This window comes from Haliotis cracherodii, unplaced genomic scaffold (genome assembly GCF_022045235.1).
Source record: "Haliotis cracherodii isolate W230 unplaced genomic scaffold, xgHalCrac1.p SCAF_6, whole genome shotgun sequence".
In the NCBI taxonomy this organism is placed as follows: domain Eukaryota; kingdom Metazoa; phylum Mollusca; class Gastropoda; order Lepetellida; family Haliotidae; genus Haliotis; species Haliotis cracherodii.
This window is the reverse complement of record NW_027266319.1, coordinates 41,400,385-41,419,460: the sequence shown is the minus strand read 5'-3', so window position 1 is coordinate 41,419,460 and position 19,076 is coordinate 41,400,385. Positions and strand designations below refer to the sequence as shown.

The 19,076-nt window shown below is 40.2% G+C and overlaps 1 protein-coding gene across 2 annotated transcripts in view; it reads right to left on the bottom strand.

The window, feature by feature from the left end:
• Positions 1–3,091: 3,091 nt before the first annotated feature.
• Positions 3,092–19,076, bottom strand: part of LOC139444774 (plexin-A1-like) — a 58,314-nt gene continuing 42,329 nt past the window's right edge. For both annotated transcript variants that reach the window (XM_071225723.1, XM_071225722.1), the window contains 9 exons: positions 18,887–19,040; positions 16,155–16,325; positions 14,759–14,883; positions 13,426–13,503; positions 12,019–12,173; positions 8,335–8,479; positions 7,288–7,428; positions 4,858–4,932; positions 3,092–4,602 (listed from right to left, as the gene is read on the bottom strand). In XM_071225723.1, the coding sequence (XP_071081824.1) occupies positions 4,513–4,602; positions 4,858–4,932; positions 7,288–7,428; positions 8,335–8,479; positions 12,019–12,173; positions 13,426–13,503; positions 14,759–14,883; positions 16,155–16,325; positions 18,887–19,040 (1,134 nt within the window). In that variant the 3' untranslated portion in view covers positions 3,092–4,512. The remainder of the gene's footprint in view (positions 4,603–4,857; positions 4,933–7,287; positions 7,429–8,334; positions 8,480–12,018; positions 12,174–13,425; positions 13,504–14,758; positions 14,884–16,154; positions 16,326–18,886; positions 19,041–19,076) is intronic.

Here is a 19,076-nt window from a genome sequence, read left to right as displayed (position 1 = left end):
TCCCTCACTATTCACGCCATCAGTTCCGGGAGCTTGGAAAGGAAATTCATAGAAGGGAATGTTTGTGTGATGTGATTGACGTGACCTCGTTAGCTTCCATGTCAGTGTGGACACATGTATTACTGTAAGTGCGTTACATGATATTTATTTGGGATCAGGGGTTACACACAGTATAAGTCTTTAAATTCAAATAGTAAGTGGTAGAAAGAATGTTGATACGTCCGAACTTCATTATCTTAAAACCGTGTTTCGCCAATAATAGAATCCGCTTTGAACAGCAAATTCACTTATCACGGCGATTCAGCTTAATGTGTGGGAGTGTATATGTGCTCGCGCGTGTGTGTGTTTGTTTGTGTGCGTGTGTGGCGGTGTACATGTGTGTGTGTTTGGAGGATTGTGGCGGTGTATGTGTGTGCGTGAAGGAGAGAGGCGGCGAATGTGTCTGCGTGTGTGTGTGTGTGTGTGTGTGTGTGTGTGTGTGTGTGTGTGTGTGTGTGTCGTAGAGTGAGGGTGTATATGTGTGCATGTGTGGATGAGGGTAGCAGTGTATATGTGTATGTGGGGGAGTGTGGCGGTGTATGTATGAGTGTGTGTGGAGGAGGGTGATGGTATATATGTGTGTGGAGGGGTGTGGTGGTGTATATATATATGTGTGTGTGTGTATGTGTGTGTGGAGGAGGGTGGTGTATATGTGTGTGTGTGTGGAGGGTGACGGTGTGTGGGGGGGGGGGGGGGGGCGTAGCGGTGTATATGTGTATGTGGGGGAGGGTGGTGGTGTATATGTGTGTGTGGAGGGGGGGGGGGGGGGCGTAGCGGTGTATATGTGTATGTGGGAGAGGGTGACGGTGTGTGTATGTGGAGGGGGGTGGTGTATATGTGTGTGTGTGGATGGTGACGGTGTGTGGGGGGGGGGGGGGGCGTAGCGGTGTATATGTGTATGTGGGGGAGGGTGACGGTGTGTATGTGTGTGTGGAGGGGGGGACGTAGCGGTGTATATGTGTATGTGGGGGAGGGTGACGGTGTGTGTGTGTGTTGAGGGTGGTGGTGTATATGTGTGTGTGCGGAGGCTGGTGGTGTATATGTGTGTGTGTGTGTGGAGGGGGGTAGTGTGTTTGTGTATGTGGGGGAGGGTGACGGTGTGTGTGTGTGTGTGTGTGTGGAGGAGGGTGGCGGTGTGTGTGTGTGTGTGTTGAGGAGGGTGGCGGTGTGTGTGTGTGTGTGGAGGGGGGTAGTGTGTTTGTGTATGTGGGGGAGGGTGACGGTGTGTGTGTGTGTGTATGTGGAGGAGGGTGACAGTGTGTGTGTGTGTGTGTGTGTGTGTGTGTGGAGGAGGGTGGCGGTGTGTGTATGTGTGTGTGGAGGAGGGTGACGGTGTGTGTGTGTGTGTGTGTGTGTGTGTGTGTGGAGGAGGGTGGCGGTGTGTGTGTGTGTGTGGATTATGGTGGCCGTGTATGTATGTGCCGGGAGGAGGGCGTGGTGTGTTTTTTTTGTGTTGGGTGATTGGCGGGAAGTGTATTTGATATGCTGATATCTTGTAGCCTTATAAATGTTTACGACAATGTATGTTGTGGTCTTACTAACCTTTAATAATGTTAATGCATCGTAAATAATTAAATGACCAGGTGATTACACGAGGGAACATTTGTTTCAGCGTGTATAGAATAAATATAGGCTGATAAAGGTTGCACGAAGGGATGGTGGGTACCTGAAATCATTAATCGTTCTCTCGTCTTGACGCATATTCAGGTTTATACATTGGTACACTGTGTCAAACGTGTTTCCGGTCGTGTTATTGTTTGATAACTCTCAGAACGGCATGAAACTCTTCTCCCTCACTAACTCACTCAGATGACGAAAGTAGAAAATATCTAAAGACGTACCAGTGTTAACAATACAACACTGTCACAATAAGTACAAGTTTTGTTTGTTGTTTAACGCCGCAATCAGAAATAATCCAGCTACATGACGGCGATCTGTAAGTAATCGAGTCTGGGCCAGACAATCCAGGGATTGACATCATGAACATCGATCTTCGCAATTGGGATACGATGACATGCATCAACCAAGTCAGCGAACCTGACCACCCGATACCGTTAGTCGCCTCTTACGTCAAGCAAAACATGGGTTGATGAAAACAATTTTGCAATATTTACGAATGAGCATCAATATATTTCTATTTCTATATAGAGACCAGTGGCTAAATGACCCGAACCTCTATATATCAATAATAGGTTCGATACAACATGCCCATACATCACGTGACAATCCGGGGTTTGACTATTTCTGTTTTCAACAGGTCCGAACATGACCTTTATGTCGTATCGTTAAACATGCATGTTTCATGAAGCTCTACTTTTAAAATCTCGTACATTTCACATGAACTCTCGTAGTGACACGGGCAAAAGGACATATGAAACACACACCAGGTGAAGCACTGCCGAGCCTACCGGAAACACAGAACAAAGACAATTGAGATCTAGAAGTCGATGAGACGTTATGTAGAACTGAAATTGTGACGTTCCTTGGCAGTGAATCATCCCACAATGCATATATTTTTCAGTCAGAGCTTCAAGACATATGCAATATACTTTTTCTCTGAAACGTGGTCGCAATTTATTTCTCTGAGAAGCACCCCCACCCACCCAACCCACACACACACACCAGTTCATCGGTTGTAAGTTTTGAATACGTGACATTGCGAGCGGATGGACATCCCTGAATTACCAGCTGACGCAAGTCGATTGTCTTCCTCACGATCCGGAAGCAGGGGCCGAGAGGATGTCGTGGAGGATGCACACATAGACCCTGTCCCACCAATATACACAAGCACAAAGGAGGATACGTGGGTTGAACACAAGGCATGAATGTGCAACTTTTATCATACCTCAAAGTGCATGGACATTTGTAACTTTGAAACAGAGATAAGCTTTAGTTTAAATAATGTGTTCCACTCCCAAAGAGGCGTGGAATACAGGTCACAACTCACAGTAACTGTTCCTTAAACAGACATACACAGGCACACGCACATACATCCACGCACTCGGCACACACAGTGGATTAAACGTCAACACAACACGATAATATTGGTGTATACTTTAATGAAAGTACATATATAATTTTATTATATATTTGGTTGTGCGATAAATAAAATATAATAATATAAGGAAGAAATTTGCGATGAAACATGATATACAATATAGAATATGTATATGGACCTCGAGTCCCTGGAATATGTTTCGTTGTTTCCATGATAGAGATAGGCAGGGGTATGAAGTTATAAATCAACAACGAAATAAAATAGCACAACGAAATAAAATAGCAGGAGTGAATCAACTTTGGAGACTGTATGGAGTCGTGGAGCGGTTGGAAACATTTGACAGTTACTTGAATAATACGCTTCATATTCGCATCATTTATATATAGAACTATCAGATCTGAAGGTTCGACGCACGTTATGACAAACTACGTCCATATCAGAATACAAACTGTAAACAATTTGCAGTGAATCACATGTGGTCCATGTACATCAATGTCATTTCAGTCCAAATGCGATGTAGCATTCACGATACGTCAAGCTGATTCACATCTACAAATAATATCATTTTACAACAATCATTTTAATTTTGAAATAACATGGAAATATAACATGAAAAATCTTTACAAGATTTACTTCTATACGTCATTTTGTAGGACTAGTTGAGTATTTAAGTGTTCAAGAGCAAATAGCCTCGTCTCGTTTATCGGCGTGTTATCATGATTGTTTGTTTGTTTGTTTATATTGTTTAACGCCGCAATCAGCAATAATCCAGCTATATGACGGCGGTCTGTATATAATCGTGTCTGGACCAGACAGCCCAATCATTGACATTAGAGCATTTATCCAAGTAATTGGGATACGATGACATACATCAACCAAGTCAGCGAGCCTGGCCACCCGATCCCGTTAGTCACCTCTTACAAGTCGCCCTTTACGGCTAGCATGGGTTGCTGAAGACGGGTAGTGTGTACACTGTCAGGTCGGCGAGTTGTTTCATATAATTTTCAACGCTATTTTATTTGGTACGCCCAGTGGAATCTGTTTCGCCGTGTGTCGAGACTGCATGGTTATTCGCTGGCGTTGACGTTTTTTTGTATTTACAGTGTTATTTAATAACACAATCGTGTACATGTTTACAAGACGGACTTTCTATAGCAAGACAATTGCCACTTGTCTCGTCTCATGTTATTTCAACTTCATTTCTCTACCGTGTTAAATCTATACACACTCATATAACACTGTTTAAAATAAGCACTGTGAGTAAATTACATATGGAAGCATAACTATGATGTTACCATGGCAACAACATACAGCGACAGAATTGTAAAATATAAAGTGTCAGCAATGATAACAAGTCATAATGTTATGTGACAGGCTCTTCTAGGTACATATTCCGCGGTAAGGCCGAACTGTTGTGATAGCGCGGAAATTGGAACAGCCTCCTGGACTTTGTCGTTGGGCAATGTCCGTGAAGATCAACTCTCCATGAGCTCCAGGACGTGCTCGAGCTTCTCGCTCAGTTTCAATCTGCTAGTGTCCTTATTTTCTTCCAAATCCGATAAAACCTGAAATATAATTTACCATGAATAAATAATAACTCAACAGTTTGATAAGCACGGGAGACACTGGGAAGAAATCTTTGCGAACAGATTATTGTTATCTATCTATCGTTATACTAGTTATCTATTCTCAGTCATAAAAAAATACCAAGGCTCGAATGAAAAAAATATATACATAAATGAATGAATCTATGACATATTGAAACATTGTAATAGTTTCCCATCGGCCTCCATCAGTTATAAAAATGCAAATGAACCCACCTCATCTTTGAATTTGGCAATAACAAGAAACAGCTCATAGAACACGGCTATTTTGTTCAGGTTGAAGCTCTGCATCTGAAAGAAATATTTCATGATAATACTGTTTTCAAATAGAATATAAAATCTTTATTTCCATATGTTTTTTATAATTATTATGATTGTTATTTTTAAAAATAATGTTTTTACAATAAATATTATTTTGCTTATTATAAGTATTAGTGTCAGTATTAGTATTAATTATATACTATTATTGAGTAGATGCTTATAGAAGTCCATCATTTCTCAAATATATCTTTTTTGCTGACGTGCGGAGGCGTACAATAAAGACCACAATTACAAAGACGACCAGGCTTGACATGGTCGGCACGATTACCCAGAGAGAATATAAACTCCACGCTGTCTCATGGTATCTAAAAGCATCAATATCAAACATATTTCTTTCTGTCATGGTTTTAACTAAATTTATTACATCATTCTTTATCAATTAGCATTGCGTCATTAATTAAACGTGCGTAGTATTTCCGAACGCTTGATGGGGTAGGTTTTCTTACTGTGTTTAACTAACGTTCGAGGCAGTTAGATTTTACCCCGAACTGGTGACGTACGTCGTGTCTCAATCTTACCATAAGAACTGAAAAACAACTTTAAACCAAAACCATAATGTAGCTTAAAATTCAAATGTGGTACAAAGTCATTCGAATACTCTACTGTGACACCAGCCTCGTTATAGCGCCGACGTGCTGTGCGACAACTGACTATTTGTCGCTTAGATATGTGTATGTTTCCAAAGTATTGAGTCATAAACAAGTGGTGATTTGTATTGAAAATGACACATAATTAACTGATCATATATCACTATGAAAGAAAAGTCCGATTCAAATTTGACAAAATGTTAGAATTTGTATGACTGATAAATATAAATTTCGCTGCATGGATATATTAAAAAACACAAAAATACGATTATATCTTAACCAAATGTCTTTATAATATGACTGGTAGAAATCATCAGACAACATAAATTAAATGGTGCGTCACACGGGGCTGATCAAGTAACTCTTTGCATGACCATATCAACGCCTGTGGTAACGTTTCAGATGTGCTTATGAAATATTCAGAGAAGCGACATGGAGCTGGGCACCAAACAACACCAGATAGTGAAGCTCTTTACATTGTGACTCTGAAAGGGAGACTGTGTAGAACCCGGTCGTTCCAAAGGCCTCAAAGCCATAGATAAATATATACTCAAACTAATATACGTTTATTTTCAGTTACCTGTCTACGATTGTTCAATAGATTTTAAAAATAAACACAGCTACAAAGGCATCATTTTTGTGTAAATATTTAGTACAGCCTAGACCACAGCAACCACTTACAACTATTCTCTGATGAAGACGATAGTAAAGTCGCTGTAAATCTTCTTTTTTTATATTGTACATCATTATTAATCTAATGTAGCATTAACCTCACACACCCACAACCCTCCCGCTCGAGAGACGCACCCACATGTTGTTATGCCAGTTGAAATATAATGATATTAAAATACATTAAGTTACGTTTACTTTTATTTCGACAGATCCAATCTAATTTGTTGACAACAAATCATTGTATTATAGCATATGGGAGTCACCTTAGATTGAAAGAGTAAAATATCATTAGTTGTGAATACTGGTATCAGTTTCTGAATATATGCGAGCAAGGGTTAATTATAAATAATGATAATACAGCTTAAATGCCCAACACTATCTGACGTGTACAAGGTAAATAAAATGTATATATCAGCTTGGCTCGTTCAGAAACATAACTGAAACGGCGATAGCTTTGATAGAATTATATCCCGGAACGCGTTCTTCAATGTGTTGTTCGAGGCAATTGTTGGAATTCTACCGCGGCATCATGTTTACGGAGCAATATTATTGTCATGTACCTTAGCGCCAAAATATAAGGTATATTCATATCAAGAAAAAAATGATTACAGTGATATATATTTAAAACCTGTATCATGTACACTAATACTATTATAATTATTGTTATGCATAATCACAAGAAAACTCTTCTTTACTTCATAACATGAGTTATCGACATGGTATTTTTCGTATTATATGTTTTAGTAGGAGTTCATTTTCGTTGTATTTTGACTGAGACACCGACATCAAGCTAACCGCGTCATATCAGCCTCTAATGGTGGTTAGTATGAAATGTTATGTGGTACATAAGGGTGTAGAGATGCGCATATCAGTTGTGTCCAAAATATCCATAAAAATCTTTACAATATTGGGGTTTTGTATATTTTGAAATTGCTTTCGTTGGAAATTGTTGGAATTTAGTCCGATATACTAATGTTCTTCCCACAAAGCTGAGCAATGAACATTATGCCTGGTGAACCATTGGGCCATGGCTTCCCAGAACCGACTCGTGTCTCATGTGTCTTACATAGGTGAGTTTGTGCATCTCTTTAGCCATGTCCCTTTCGTCCACAGCGGGGGCCGAGCTGACCCCACGGTGGAAGGATTTGACCACCGCCCGGTAGTCCTCAAGGTCTTTGAAGAACAGCAGTTTGTGAGGGGATGAATTCTGCAAGTAATAAACAAACGGATTATACAAAAATGTATTAATGTTACTGTGCATATTATTATTATTATTATTATTATTATTATTATAATAGGTCTCGATGGAAACCCAAACTGGTAGTGTTATAACCATAATAATCGGGAAATACAGTATCACACATGCAGATCGGGGCAGGATGATTCACCATGGGCAGTCAATGGAATCTTTTATTCAGCAATATCATTCTCCATTCTGATATTTTTTTCATTCTGAAGTCCATGAATTTGTTTTGTTACACAACACATTTCCGTCTTCTAATTTATTTTCCAATGCTTGTTGGTTTTGATAAAATGAAAATATTCCGAAGTCAAGGTGCACGACTAGATTCACCACTGCTATATATCATATGTGAAATATCGAACCTTTTAACGATTTTACAAGTAATTCATCACAATGTATGACTTCAAAGTTAAATATATCTACACCTAAATGCAGTCTATTCTCATCTACATGATGAGCTATATCTGCGTCTCTGTCACTAAAACACAGTGGACGTAACTGATCCCAGGCCCCACGCTGGCGCATCACTTGTACAGCTAGCCCACGACAATGTTTCTCGTCATTTTAAACATAGGGCTGGATTGGGCGTAATTTTATTTTCAGTTTCTGTTTCCACTTCTTAACCACGCCGTATTCAAAACCCCACAAAACCTTTCGTATTTTGAATGTTACGAATGGCGGTCCTAGCCGTCAGGCATAAATAAGAGCAACTTCGGCAAATTATTGTAAAAATGCGGAACCGTACCCTTATTTATCATGTAATAATATATAAGAAGTTTTTAGGGACGGTGATGAGAGATTATTGTTTTTAGCGGTTTTACATTTTATTCAGAAACGTCAGTGTTATATTGAGGGTGTTGAGTTCTTCACCTTCGAGAGCATTTGAGGGGGTGTGAAGCTATCAATGAAGGTGCTGGCCACGATGTCCAGCGAGGGTTGCAAATACTCCGGGGTGTCGATGTCAAATACTATGTTTGGACGAGACAGCAGCCGGCCCCAGAAGCGGACGGGGTAGCTGGAACAGAATTGTCATATATTTACAGTGTGTAAGGCAGAGCGGCATATAGAAAACAAATAATTCTGTTTGTGTGTAAGTCGTGTCTTCAGGGGGGTTGTATGTATACAAAGTCACCTATTATATTGAATTTCCGCTATTCTAAATAATTTAACAAAATGAATTTGAAATTTAGAAGGAACAAGAACAGACTAATTGTCTCATTTGAAAGCTTCGTGATTCTACACAGTTGAGGGGAAACACCCATACAATAATTCAACACACAGGCTCAGCTGTATCAGAGAGCAAATGTTCCAGATCAAATATGACCCATGATAGCTTTAGACAGTTCACTAGACAAGCGGAACAAAGATGGCGCTACCCTCATCATAGAGTTTCAACTCACGGATTCTTACGGTCAAGAAAACAAAATAATTAAATATTTGTTCTCGAAATTGTCGCTTTACGATTTTTTTTAACAATTTAACGAAATATTTCAAAGGTCTTTGAATCCCTACACACGGTCTCACACTGCAAGCTTGGTGTCTGGACAGGCGGATGGGAATGGGCGTGCCCTCACTGCCGAGACGGGAGAATCATGCATGGAGCTGTGCATAACCGCAGATGTCGTGTACGTTGCCAGATATTTAAAAAAAAAAAGATCTGTTTTTGTCCTTCTTATCGCATAATGAGAAGAACTATTATTTCTTACGTTGAAGTAGAGATATCATCTCAATATCTTCTCAATTTGGTTCAAACACGATGTTAAACGAACAACACGTATCTTGCCAAATATGTACTGAAATTATCTGCCTTTAAAAAAAAAGTAGCCACAGACAATTCTCAAACATGATTAACGTCCAATAACAACTCACATTTCCCACAAAACACAATAAAAATGATTCTAATATTATTTTAACTTTTCGATGTGTTTAGATAAATTTCACACGGGATGTTCGGGGGCAAACAATGGGAGAGAATGCATTTTCATAGACGGTAAAACGTGCATCATTCGTGCAAGAGTTGCCTCCCATTAAATGACTGAATCAATACCGAGTGGTCTGATCACAGTCAACCGGATCAATACACCCGAGCCTCGCATATATGCCCTGGTTGTATGAAAGACAGTCAACCTGTGTTCCATTCATACATTACTGACTATTTTAAATAGTTGAGAAGCCTTGTCCTGACGCATATTAAAGACACATCAATCTGGTTATTAGTATACAAATAATTACTCTTGGTCCGGTCAGGATACCTCAGGGGTCGGGTCCGGTCCGGTCCGGTCCGGTCCGGTCACGACGCCGAAGGGGTCGGGTCAACGAGTTCTTCTTTTCGCATATTGACCTCATCAAGAGTAATTATTCGTTTCGTTATACCGAAATTGACAGTAAAGTTTATGAAGCATTTAAAGTGACCCCCATTACATTCACTAAGCTGCGAACTGTAAAATGTTTATATACCAGACGCCATCTTGTTTTCTAGCAGACGAGTACTGTTTCGCCATGTGGTACGGATTAACCTATGGAATTGCAAGATTCTTAATAGGGTTAGATAACGAAAGACATATGGTTTCAGTTTAGTTGTAGCAACTGCAACAATAAGCCAGTTATGTCACGGGGACCTGTACATGATCGAGTCTGACCCAGTCAAATCCACACAGTCCACATTATCTGTCTGGTTGGCCAGTCTGTCCACCAGATCCCCACTTTAATCTTATAGTATGGTAAGTGTGGTTTGATGGGGATAGTGGCCGGCTGATGGTTTTAGAAACATGTGCGTGATATGTTTATGGAATATTGTCAAATGCATGTAAACAACAACAACAACAACAACAATGATAATAATAATTGTTTCAGTTAATGTTAAATAAAAGATTGCACGGTAAAACAACTAGTTAATGCTGTGTTAGTGTTCTACTGTTCACGGTAAAACAACTAGTTAATGCTGTGTTAGTGTTCTACTGTTCACGGTAAAACAACTACTTAATGCTGTGTTAGTGTTCTACTGTTCACGGTAAAACAACTACTTAATGCTGTGTTAGTGTTCTACTGTTCACGGTAAAACAACTACTTAATGCTGTGTAAGTGTTCTACTGTTCACGGTAAAACAACTAGTTAATGCTGTGTTAGTGTTCTACTGTTCACGGTAAAACAACTAGTTAATGCTGTGTTAGTGTTCTACTGTTCACGGTAAAACAACTAGTTAATGCTGTGTAAGTGTTCTACTGTTCACGGTAAAACAACTAGTTAATGCTGTGTAAGTGTTCTACTGTTCACGGTAAAACAACTACTTAATGCTGTGTTAGTGTTCTACTGTTCACGGTAAAACAACTACTTAATGCTGTGTTAGTGTTCTACTGTTCACGGTAAAACAACTACTTAATGCTGTGTTAGTGTTCTACTGTTCACGGTAAAACAACTAGTTAATGCTGTGTTAGTGTTCTACTGTTCACGGTAAAACAACTAGTTAATGCTGTGTAAGTGTTCTACTGTTCACGGTAAAACAACTAGTTAATGCTGTGTTAGTGTTCTACTGTTCACGGTAAAACAACTACTTAATGCTGTGTAAGTGTTCTACTGTTCACGGTAAAACAACTACTTAATGCTGTGTTAGTGTTCTACTGTTCACGGTAAAACAACTACTTAATGCTGTGTTAGTGTTCTACTGTTCACGGTAAAACAACTAGTTAATGCTGTGTTAGTGTTCTACTGTTCACGGTAAAACAACTAGTTAATGCTGTGTTAGTGTTCTACTGTTCCGTGATTCTGATTCTGGTTCTGGCTCTGGTACCACTACTACTACTACTACTACTACTACTACTACTGCTACTACTACTACTACAACTACTAGTACTGCTACTACTACTACTACTGCATTGTTTATATCAATAATAAAACTCAAACGAGTGTTATTATTTGAACATGTACTGACATTCATTATTTGTTTCACTATTGAAAACATGCTTTGAGTTGAACGCCTTATAGCCATAGTGTAAACTAAGCACAACTTAAACATATGTAGATCTTAAAACAGTAAACAAGCAAAACGAATACATTGATGTTTTAGCAGCCAAATAACAGACACAGAAATAGTGTGGTTATTGTCCAGTTTCTCCTATGTCCCTATCTTCAGACCTGAACCAGTTAGAGACAAATTGGTAGCCGCGGGTTCCAGGCCGAGCTAAGCACGTACATGACGAAAGCGTAGATGAATAAAAGATTTTCAGCTGGTATCTGCATTGGAATATCCTCTCTACACATCCCCAAACTGTTAAAATATCCACATGTTTGTTAGTTTTGTTTGTTTATTTGTTGTTTAACGCCTCACTCAGAAATATTCCAGCAATATGACGGCGGTCTGTAAATAATCGAGTCTGGACCAGACAATCCAGTGATTGATATCATGAGAATCCATCCATGCAATTGGGATGCGGTGACATGTATCTCGTTAGTCGCCTCTTACGACAGGCATGGGTCGCGGAAGACCTATTCTAACCCGGATCTTCAGGGGTCATCTGCATGTAGATGTGTAAGTTCTCAAAGGGTACACTGCGCTACCTGTTGTTCTTCCAAGACAGGAGAGTGTCCTGGTCCACGTCATGCCGCAGGGCCAGTCCCTCGAGTACACAGAACAGGTACTTCACACAGAGTGGGACGTCCTTCTTGTCCAGCGTGGAGTCGATGACGTCATCCACAAACTTCTTGACATTTATCTTGGATAGAGAGACATGAACAGATTATAATTCGCCTGTTTCTGGCTATATGGAGGTGGGTAAACTAGTGGTCAATGTGTTGGCTCGTCACGTGTCAAGCCCATTCGTGCATCCCCGCCACCCCCCTCCCCACACCCACGCCTGCCGTCGATCGACATTAAAAGTGGAGTAAAACACAACTCAATCCTTCGTTGGAATGACTGAGTGTTGTTTTACGTCAGCAAGCTATATACCAGCTTTATCACGACTGGAATTTCCGAGTCTGGACCAGACACACCAGCGGTTGACTGCTATAAACCACACCGCCCGATACAATGACATGCAGGCAGCCATGTCCTACATTGTGACCACCCGATCCGCATTTGTCAGTTCTAAGGGCAAGATTGAGACACTGATGGACTTTCTGATCGGGCACCCACCAGGCGGTTCAATGACAAAACTGTGTTTTGACTCTCGAATTCGTTTGAGTTGTATATAATATTAGCCTCTCGAAGGAATCGAAATCTATTCTGCGGTTAGTAGCTCAATGCTTTAGGTAATGAGCGTAAATCTAAATATGCTTGAATTTTATACCATGTGCCGTGTAGTGAGTGACTGCATGTGCAGGGGTGTCAAACCAATACATAACGAAACAAGCAACTGGACTTTTCTGACTCATGGACGGGCTACTATCCCACAAAGTATTGATAACACTAGTGATATATAAAGCGTCAACGCCAGAGAATATCCAGATTCGATTTTCTGCCGAAATAGATTCCATCGGGCAAAAAGGCAAACTAGCAGAGACATTTATATGAATGGATGACTGAAAATCATTGATCACACCAAGTTTTCACGAAAAGGGTAAGCATGTCCTGCCCTACCGGTAGCACCCGCCACACATTTTGTATATAAAGTAAGTGTTTGTTGTCTTACGCCGCACAGCAGTACACCTGCCGTGCATCGGCGACCTGTCAACAAACCAGACAATCAAGCGATCGATGGACCAGAAACAATATCCAGTGACACGATAGCGAATTTGCAGATTAAACTGTAAATTGTACTCACGATGGAGTCGAAAACGAGCATGCTATACTTTTCACCAAAAAAGTCCATAATTTTCAGTCCCAGTTCTGCAGTTTAGCTGCAAAGTCATTGTCTCAAATAGGTTCCAAAAAACAAGTGTGAATCAAGAACAGTAACTCTTGTAAGTTTAATTACAGTTGATGACACAGTGTATGTGATCTGATGATATATAATAACCACATGCTACCTTGGCCTGTAGCAGCTTGTGTAGGTGGGCCTCCGGCAGTATCCGGGTCTTCCCCTGGTCCTCCTCATCCGGCTTCACCTGGGGGATGAAAACAACCACGTCATTATTTCTTAGAGGTTCCGGAGACAACATTATACGTGCGCTTCAAACACTGACTCGCGGACGCTTGACAAAGACGGTCCAAAATATAATGGTATAAGATAGTGCTGTATAATACTAGTTTAAGCCTTGACTAAGCACTGAAATGAGAACAACGTACGAATTTGAAAACCAGCTTCATGTTATTGGGTATATTCATTTACCCGATTCATAGATCATTAACAGTTAAGCCTCAAAAAACATTTGATCATCCCTAACCCATTTGTATTCCTGTGTGGTTTGCGCGTTGCCACAGACAAATGAGGTTTAATAGATGGGATTAAAGGAACACATGTGTGTGAGGGCAATGTTTGTATTATTTGTTTTACAGACAAAAAATGTTGTTGTCGAGTTTCAAATATCATCAACAAAATAAAAATCCAAAAGTATATGGTAGTTTGTTTGTTTGTTGTTTAACGCTGCACTCAGCAATATTCTAGCTGTATGACGGCGGTCTGTAAATAATCGAGTGTGGACCAGACAATTCAGAGATTAAAATCATGAGCATCGATCAACGTAAGCGGGATACGATGACACGCATAAACCAAGTCAGCGAGTCTGACCTTCCGATCCCGTTAGTCGCCTCTTACAACAAGCATGATTAGCTGAAGACCAAATCTACCCCGGATCTTCTCAGGTACTATATGGAGGCCAATGGGTGAGATGGTTTAATGGCCGCTGTGAACAGTATTGCAGTTACATCAGCCTAATGTAGGAGCAAAACCCTAGCCGTTTACCAAGTTTGTGAAACTCACGAGCACGGGTAGGGTTCTCACAAATTTAAATGCGGGTTTTAAATATCATAAAAACCCAAGTGTTTCATCTAACTTATAAAGCAAAATACGAAACATTTATCAACACTTTTACGTTTTCAACATACTTTCCATGAACCTTAGGAAACGGGCGTAAAATATCTGTTGATGGCGTACGGTACATGAAAAAGACATTCTTAAAATAAAAGCCTTGTGATTTATCAGCGCCTCTGTAGCCTAGTGCTACACTAACCGGGCTGCAGATACGAAGGTTGCGTGTTTGATCTTCGGGAGTATAAAGTAAACATTTGTCATTTGACTTTACTGTTCATAACATTGTGTTCAAATGCAAAATACATTTTTAAATTTCTAAACTTCTATTTGATTCGAGCCGCATTGGTAATCGTAGGGGACTATGCACAACTTCACCACCCGGAACTTACCAAGTGGTATCTGATGGCGTCTACTCTACTACTTCCTCCCTTCTCCTCTTCCTCTTCCTCGTCTTCCACGAGAAGTTGTACCTCGCTATGAGTTAGCTGTTGTTGCTGAATATTCTTGTAGTTCACTGAAACAGGGCGGGGAACGAGGTTTCAAGTAACTGCAAAGGAGGTGGTCTGTCGAATATCATTGGCCTGAAAATAAACTACTGCCCCTCTAACTCGAAACCCTTTGTATTTCATCAACAGATACGGACGGTTGTATTCAATCACCCCGACACTACACTCTCTTTGTGTTTGGCTTTGGCATATACAGCTAATAAAAGTTGAGGGCCACCCGATTCTTTCCTATTACTATAGTTCATCTGTATTGACATGACATGACAGATAACTGCAGTAAAATAAAAGAAACGGGTGCTTCTTAACTTAAGCATAAAATATTAGCTATAGTATTATGAAAGAATTGGGTGGTCCCTAACTTATATTTAGTAGTATATTTTTCTCTAATCAGTGCCACATGCCTACTGTCTTTTGGTGCAACTGAACGATTTGGCCAAGAGTTGTTATACAGAGTTTTTCACGTAGCCCTTTGGTACATTTGGGTCGAGGTGTCTTCCATTATCAAAACAGTTAATATATCAAGAGGAACGCTGTTTACTAACTGCTGACACCAATCATTATCTGCCAAGTGGCCTGAACGACATCATGAATACTAGCGCCTGTTGAATAGTTGCGAAAAAGGATACAACACATGAAGGCAGACCATGTTGAAACCCGTGAAGATCCGGGTCTTCAGCAACCCATGCCTCGCGTAAGAGGCGGGGCGCGAAATTACAAAAGACGCTAAAAGTAGTTGTTGTTACCCTGCCTGGCGCTCGGCATTAAGCTGATAAAACAAGTACAGGTCGGCTCGGTGTCAGTATACTGTGTCTGAGTCGGGCATTCCTGTTAAACTGCGGCATGATACCTCTACGCACGCAAGCAAGCACGCACACGTTATTGCACGTCGCTATGTAAATGCAATAATCTTGAACGCAACGTTAAACCCCATTTCATATCACCTTCACCTGACCGTATTACTAAAGTGGCAATTAACAGGATCGAGTGGTCTGGCTCGCTGATTTGGTTGATGAATGTCATCGTATCCCAACTGGATTCGATTATTTAATATTGCTGAGTGCGGCGTAAAACAACAAATCAACAAGCCTTACAGAAACTGCCTCATATAGAAGCTCGGATAAAACGTCACTGTAGCAAATACACACGCTTTTAAGAAACAAGTCAGCACCTTATACATATTATATATTTGGGAATGTTGCCCTATGATGTTATCACGGCTTCACATGCATGGGTGCGGAACTGGTACCGAGTAGACAGACAGTGGAGCAATATTGTATACCGTATCGGTCTTCCTCCTCTTCTGTCGTGTGTTTATTCAGGAGCTCGACGAGCGAACCGTCAGTGACGTGATAGTCTGACAACGTCATAAGCTTGACGTGATCCTCGTCGGCGGCAGGGCACGTGTCTTCCTCTTTGAGTATCAACTTCCCCTGGTTGCCAGATAGCCATTCTAGTCAACACAATCAGAGCAAATGAACATCTTTCTCAAAGCCCCCTCGACCCAGAAATGTTATGTACTTTTTGCATCAAATTGCGTTCGATTATTAAAATTCAGATAACTATCAAGTAATGTCCGCTATAAGCCCGTTGTCACATCTTGTGACTAAAATGAATTTGGTGTAAGTTTACGTAAGGTTTACAATGTGATAATCCTTCCTACATAGAAATGTACGGGACTATATATTGCAGGACTAATTATTCATTAGTCAATCGTATTAAGGCTCACGTTATCCAGCTAGAAACGCCTAACTTTAAAGAAGTTCCCCCAACTTTAACAATAATGTCAGTTCAAGGAATGTGTCATTGAGAAACAAAACAATTCGAGTAATTCTCAGCAGAATGATGTTTTGGAGTGGAGGCTTTGATAAGTACAATAGGTAAACCGATGGGTTTTTTCTTTACCAAGAGTGAGTATGAAATAACAAGCATTATTGAATCATGCTGAATGAGTTGATGTTGAGTCACGCCGAAGCAGAATCAGTTGAATCAACCATGTGTATTGTTATCTGTACAATATACCCAGGAATCAATCATTTGTATTGTTATCTTACACTATACCCACGAATCAACCATGTGTATTGTTATCTTACACTATACCCACGAATCAACCATGTGTATTGTTATCTTACACTATACCCACGAATTAACCATGTGTATTGTTATCTGTACAATATACCCAGGAATCAATCATTTGTATTGTTATCTTACACTATACCCACGAATCAACCATGTGTATTGTTATCTTACACTATACCCACGAATCAACCATGTGTATTGTTATCTTACAATATACCCACGAATCAACCATGTGTATTGTTATCTTACACTATACCCACGAATCAACCATGTGTATTGTTATCTTACACTATACCCACGAATTAACCATGTGTATTGTTATCTTACACTATACCCACGAATCAACCATGTGTATTGTCATCTGTACAATATACCCACGAATCAACCATGTGTATTGTTATCTGTACAATATGCCCAGGAATCAATCATGTGTATTGTTATCTGTACAATATACTCATGAATCAATCATGTGTATTGTTATCTGTACAATATACTTATGAATCAACCATGTGTATTGTTATCTGTACAATATACCCACGAATCAACCATGTATATTGTTATCTGTACAATATGCCCAGGAATCAACCATGTGTATTGTCATCTGTACAATATACTCATGAATCAATCACGTATATTAACGTTATATGACTGAATGGCGTGTACGGCATGATATGGATCTGGCTTTGAGATATTCCACACATATCATCATCAATGTCATATCAAGTTCTGTTCCTTGTTGTAATAATGCGTAAACAACATATCCTATTACACTATCCCACTTGAAACCACCAACAGGAAACACATGAGCTGCGAACTAAGACGCAACTGGCATGAGTTTCCTCCGGATAATCTAACACGGACCTAGTCGACCTTAACATCACATCTGTTGGAGAGGGATGATGATTCATATCGGACTTATTGTTAACATGTCAGTACTTATCAGCTGCAATACATTTCAATAAAACTGGCGACACAGATAATATAAACAAACACATAAACCGCAATTCATACTTTGGGTGAGTTTTAGACACACGTCATCATTGTGACAAGGTATTTCAGTTGTCTGTGCGGTCCTGTGTTCGGTTCGTCACACCAGTGGTTGATAGTATGGGTAATTAAACATGTAGACATCCGAGGGGTAAACATGGAGTACTACGGAATACCAAAGGGGGCACCAGATGATCTAGTCTTCCTCGTACTAAGAAAGGGCAGATCTCCAGATTCATTTTAAGCCATTGATCATTTCCTTTCGTTATTCAAATTCCGCATTTGAACGTGTTCTTTTGGTAGTCAAACATTTCTCCATATAAGTGTTTTTAAACCAAGTGGTTAATTTTTAAAAATATATTTCATTAAAATTATGTTTCAGGCAACTTCTAACTTCCTTCCGTTCATGTGTTGCCACAATGGCGCATCAGCTGGCAACAGACAATAAGGTGTGGGGATTGTCTGTTGTGGGTGTGGCGACTAATACAAGAGGTAAGAGTTGTCTATTCCGGAATGCACTCGACTCAAGTAGCTTGTTCCGCCAAACATTAAAATGTTTAGATTCAACTTGACATAAGTATCTCTTGTTTTGTATATGAGAAATGGAAAGAGTTACACATTAAGTACATTTTGTCCTTACATTAGTGTTTATTCGTGGTTTGTCCTTACATTAGTGTTTATTCGTGGTTAATTTTGACTTAAGTTCCTTTTTAAATTTGATGCTACGAACGCCTGTGCTGTGCCTCGTGGTCCGTCCTATGCCTGGCGAAGGCACACTTCTCAGGTTTTCTGGACTAGCGTGTGGTTCCAGAGAGCTACCTTGGCGCAGGGTCAGTCTATGTGCGGGTATGAGTTACTATGGCCGGTGCTCGGGTTATTTGTGGAACATGCTTAGGTGGACACAGTAGGAATACAAAAGTTTTTCACTTCAACTTGCAATACACTCACGCAAATCTATATCCGCCGAACGGGGCCGAACGGATGCTGGGTCCTTCTTATAGATGACCCCGAGACATTTGGCCTTGACCTGTGTTATTGTGTCACACTGCAGAACGGCGCAGGTCGTCGCAAACTCCCCTCCATTGATTTGCACTTTAAGAGTCTGTGAACAAAATACAACAAAGATTCTGTAAACAAA